This window comes from Eucalyptus grandis, chromosome 3, assembly GCF_016545825.1.
Source record: "Eucalyptus grandis isolate ANBG69807.140 chromosome 3, ASM1654582v1, whole genome shotgun sequence".
Taxonomy (NCBI): domain Eukaryota; kingdom Viridiplantae; phylum Streptophyta; class Magnoliopsida; order Myrtales; family Myrtaceae; genus Eucalyptus; species Eucalyptus grandis.
Window position 1 is genome coordinate 33,380,251 of NC_052614.1, and position 5,106 is coordinate 33,385,356.

General features: G+C 40.6%; 1 protein-coding gene across 1 annotated transcript; it reads right to left on the bottom strand.

The window, feature by feature from the left end:
* Positions 1-358: 358 nt before the first annotated feature.
* Positions 359-3,182, bottom strand: LOC104437267 (uncharacterized oxidoreductase At4g09670). Its single transcript, XM_010050182.3, is given in 3 exon segments — positions 359-1,428; positions 2,665-2,939; positions 2,942-3,182. Coding segments are annotated over 3 exon segments (1,089 nt in total). The 5' UTR covers positions 3,126-3,182; the 3' UTR covers positions 359-798.
* Between the last annotated feature and the right edge of the window lie 1,924 nt (positions 3,183-5,106).

The following is a 5,106-nucleotide window of genomic DNA, read 5'->3' on the forward strand; positions in this document are numbered from 1 at the left end:
TTTGTCTATTTAATTTTAAACATTCATGTGAAAATTTAATGTGATCATTTCGGTTAATCTTCGTCAATGACATGCCGGTTTAGTTATTGCCGATTTTCCTTTGTGGCCCACCACCACATTAGCATTTCTGGCAAAATTTGACTGGAAGAACTAATTAGAATTTCATGGAAAGTTTATGACAAATTTGGTAAAATTGGAAAGTTTAAGATTGAATTAACATCCTTACAATAGATTTATAACTGATCAGACAATTTCCATGCAAGAAAATAGTAGTGTCTATATTGGCAAAGGAAAATAACATCTCAACTTGATCAATATTAGAAGAATTTATTGCATGGTCTATAAAATCAAAATCACATGAAAAATAAGTACAATCTGAATCATTAATTATGTGAGTCTCATCATGGGCTCTCATAAATAGCTGTTCAAATGGCTTTAATTTACATGGTCTGTAGATCATATGACGTATTTATTCCCGATATATGGAGTGAGCCCGAATTTTCTCGTTGACTTTGATTGCAAAATATGTTCATATATCACTGGCTAACATTTTTAAGCAAACATTGACCTACAAAGAAAACACAACAAAATCAAATTTAAACAACATGAAAACAATACTTAACGGTATGCTAATTACATATGTTAATCAGAACCAGGCGATTATCCGGAACCAATTCGATCTTCAGGGTTCAATGGCGCCGCACTTCGATTCAAAGATCGCAAAGTCCTGATTGCAACTGGTGTGGGGACGTCGATGGTACTTTTTGTCCCCACTCGAGAAGCGGCAATGAAGAAATCTCAGCTATATTCAACTGGCTCGACAGCCTGGAAACCCTTCTCCATGGAGGCCTTCACTGCATCCATCACCAGCTGAGTCATTCTACTTATCTTTGCCCACTCCCAATCCGGCTTCAAACCCTCCCCTCTGATTTTCGCAACCGACTTTGCAAATTCGTTCACCATAAGCACCTCCTGAGGAACCTCTGATCCGACACGGTGCTCCTGCGGCACGGGGGCCCACCGGCCGGGCTCCAGGTGGGCAAAATCCGACTCAGAAACCAAGCTGAAAGACCCGTAACTTTCTTGGAACGGGCTGACGAGGTCGTTGACCCGGAGAGCCCCTTTGGTTCCAAGGACGGTGAGGTCGAACGTCATGTGCGACAGGAAGGAGCAATAAAAAGTCGCCACTTTGCCATCTTCCCAGTATAATGAAGCTCCTGTAGACAGAATCACTCCTAAATCGTTGTAGACGGGCTTGTGCATGGCCACCACCGTTTTGGGGAGCTCATAGTCAGCTGCCCAGAGGATTGACCTGATGCAATACCATCCAATGTCTCCTAGGGCTCCAAGAGCATCCAAGTCGGGTTTGACCCTAATGTCATTCTTTAGAAAGTCTGGACCGGCATTGTAGCCAAGCACACTGTGTATCTGTTAAAAATTGAGGAAAAATAAGATAGTAATTACGAGTATGAAGACCATCTGAATAACTCTTCTTAGGGACATCGATCGAACATGATTACGTATGCATATTTACATCATAAGCAGGAGCAAGAAATGCAAATTGGAAATGGTTTTCTTGCTCGATGGGACCTTGAAATTTCAGAAGTACCATTGTATGTTAGACAAATCAATAGTTAAAGCAGAGACAATCCAAGCGTGTACAACTTAAATTGATAAAAGTGAAGTATCATCAAATATTTTATAGGTAATATATCGTTATGAAAAGTGAACTTGTATAAATTCTCAAATATCACGTCCTTGTTCATCTAAATCAATTATTACATATCAAGTGACATGCATATTGTTTGTTTTGATTTAAATAAATGAAACTCGATAGGTATCAAATTATTCCGGTGCCCCAAAAAACCTCTCCCATAGGACAAAATGTAATTTCTAGAGCAAGAAGATTCACAATCAAATAATTTCAGTCAACATCATAAAAAAGACAAAATAATTTCTGTTGACTCAACAACATATCCGTAGATTGGTTCCAGAAACGCGCTTTTTTTTTTTTTTATAATTTTTATCAATCTCTTTGTGGATGATGATGACTTGCACGTTGAGTCAAAAAATTAGTTTACAACACAAAAGATTATAGCGGATTCTCTTAATCGTAAAAAAGGGTTCTAGCAAATATAGTATTCCACATAAAGTGCTGGAACTATAAATTCGCATCCAAGTCAAAGATCAACATCAAACATTGATTTTCCTGGCTAAAACAACAAAACTGGCACACACCCGCTGTTCATCATGTGGGTTGAACCGGGATTTTTAGTAAAGTTAAGCGGAAATGAATCATTTCGATGACAAAAGCACCCGACTTTCTATACGCATCCAACCAGGGATGGCTTAGACTTAGGTTGTCCCGTCAGGCGCAGTTGCTTCTCTCTCCAAAAACCAATAATTAGCCAGTTTCGTCATGAACAGTCGTTCCAGAACGATCATAAGAAATGGAAAAATCAAAACTTAGAATTTAAAAAAGAAGGGCTAAACAAAAACAAAAGTAGACGTCGCTAACGAAGTAACCATCATACATGTCATATGCGTTTTCCCCAGAAAATTATTGTATACGCAAGATAAAATAATTCCACACACAAAACCAATCCAACATGCATGACCCAGAAGCGTGTTCAAGCACGTGTTCAAACAGTGTAAAGCACGTACCAACTTGAGTTGACCAAAGCACCTCTCGTCCCCGAGCGCCTCCTTCATCCGCCCCGTCCGCGGGTGGTGCACCCACACCGTCCCGTCCATGAACTGCACGCCGTTTGATTCGCAGGCCTCGAGGATCCGGTCGAGCTCCGCCACGTCCAGTGCGACTGGCTTCTCCAGCAGCACATGCTTCTTCTTCTCGGCGGCTGCCACCGCCCACTTCACGTGCAAGGTGGTCGGCAGGGGGATGTAGACAGCGTCGATGTCCGGGTCGTCGAGGACCTCCCGTACTCGCCATAGATCTTGACCGTCGAGGGAAGACTGTTGTCGGCCACGAATTTCTCGGCCTTCTCGACCGAGCGGCTGGCAACGGCACAGAGGGTGGTGTTCGACGACAGCGCAATGGCCCGGGAAAGCTGGCGCGCTATGTTGGCGCAGCCAAGAATGCCGAAACGCACCGCCGTTTGAGCCATGTTTTGCTGTGGGAGAAGTTGTGGGAGAGGAGAGCCGATGGTACTTATGGAGTTAGTTAGCCGACATCGTGAAAATTGATGATGGCTTCATATTATTTAATAAAGAAGGAGGAGCTTTGTGATGTACACACATATTATAACACAATTATGCTATGTTAATAAAAAAATTTGCACTTAAATTATAAAAAAAATGTAGCAGGAATGCATTGACCTATTGTACCAGTCCTTCAAATCGTGGGCTATGTTTTCCTTTAAACTGGATTGGAGGAAATTTTCTCCAACCGAACTCCTATTGGCAGATCGCAAACAGGCATGTCGCCAACACGTAAGTTCAATTGGAAAATCAATACGCGCCTGCACCCAAAAAAGACTAATGTCTAGTCATCCTCGCCCATTCTCCTGCTCTCAGGGTAGATAGGTTGCCATCTTAGAACTGGACCAAATTGAACTGATTTGGTTCCCAGGTGGGTCCAACAATCGATGGTGATGTCTTTTCCTGTTTCCTATTCCATGATGTTGCATAGTCTAAACTCTCTTTTTCTTTTTCTTTTTTAGTGTTTTGGATATTTAATCAATAAAAATCTTAGTGGAAAGATGCTAAATGTGTAATAACATATGACATCAAGTATAACAAAAAATGAATGATTTGAAAAAAAAAAATTCAAAAGATGATCACTTGTATCGATTAAAAAAATGAATGAATGGAAAATTTTAAATTGTTCACAAAATATTTAGACATAAATTGTTATTGATAATAAAAATATATTTCATTGGCTTATTGTTTCAAGTGATACAGGTGATCTGTTTTAAGATGATACTTTCTTTGAATTATTTATTTTCTGTAAAACAAACGGAACCGTGGATTCAGAAAAAAACAACACTGACATCAAGCTGTAACTGAATTAGAACATAACCTGAGTACATGGAACTTAGGAATTTCTTACCTAGCGAATGCTGGGGATAAACACGGTCGACGGACGGAACCAGGTGATCGCCTATGGTACCTTGCGGTTCCTCCTCCTTCTCTTTGTCCGAGCGCAGCCTCCTCACAGTTTTCACTCCACCTCTTGCTCCGATTTTCAGAGAATCTGTGCTAGTATGTCCTTATGAGAGAGCGAATGTGAGTGTTTACGTCTTAGAGAATATGTAAGCGTGCCTCTGAATGTGAATCCCCGAGTCCCTTTTCGAGCGGTCCTAAGATTGCTTTTAGGAAAGAAAAATTCAACCATAAATCATCTTGAAATCCTGACCTTAATTGCCTTTGATTTCCTTCTCTCTTTTGTTCTACTTGCGCACATGTTGTCGGTTTCTTTTGTGTCCACCAAATCTCTCGTTGCTTTTGTTTCTTTATGTGTCTTTTCTTCATTGACCGAGGCTCCGCTGGGGCACCAAGCCGAGCGGTTCTCCTTCCAACTGCCAAAAGAAAATCCCACGTTACCTAATAAAGGCCTCATTTCTCTCTTTCTCGTATTTTCTAATACAAAAAAGTATTTGAGCAAAAGTTTAGGTGTAAACAGAGAAAGAGATAAGGATCTATCCGCAGATGAAGCAAATTCGAGGGTGGCAGAGACGAGATAGGGAGGCCGGACGAGTCAACGGCTGCTCCACGAGATTAATCATTGGCGGGCGGTGCGAGAGTGAGGAGAGAGAAAGAGAAGGAGTGGAGAAGGAGAAGGAGATGGAGATGGAGTTCTTTTTAATGAGTAATTTTCTATGAGTGGGAAACTTATCTATTTCTACAAATTTTTAAAAAACAGATCAATCATGACCTATTGGTGGAAGATTTCTCCAACTGGGCTCCGGAAAAACCTAGCCCTCAAATTCTTACCGATGCTATATTTTTCTTTTCATCCCGATTGGAAGAAACTTCGTCCAACCAAGTCCTTATTAATGGGTTATAAATTAGGGACGTCATCAACATACAAACTAAAGTAATCACGAATATGGAAAAAAAATTGTTTAAAAAATCCTAAATCTATTA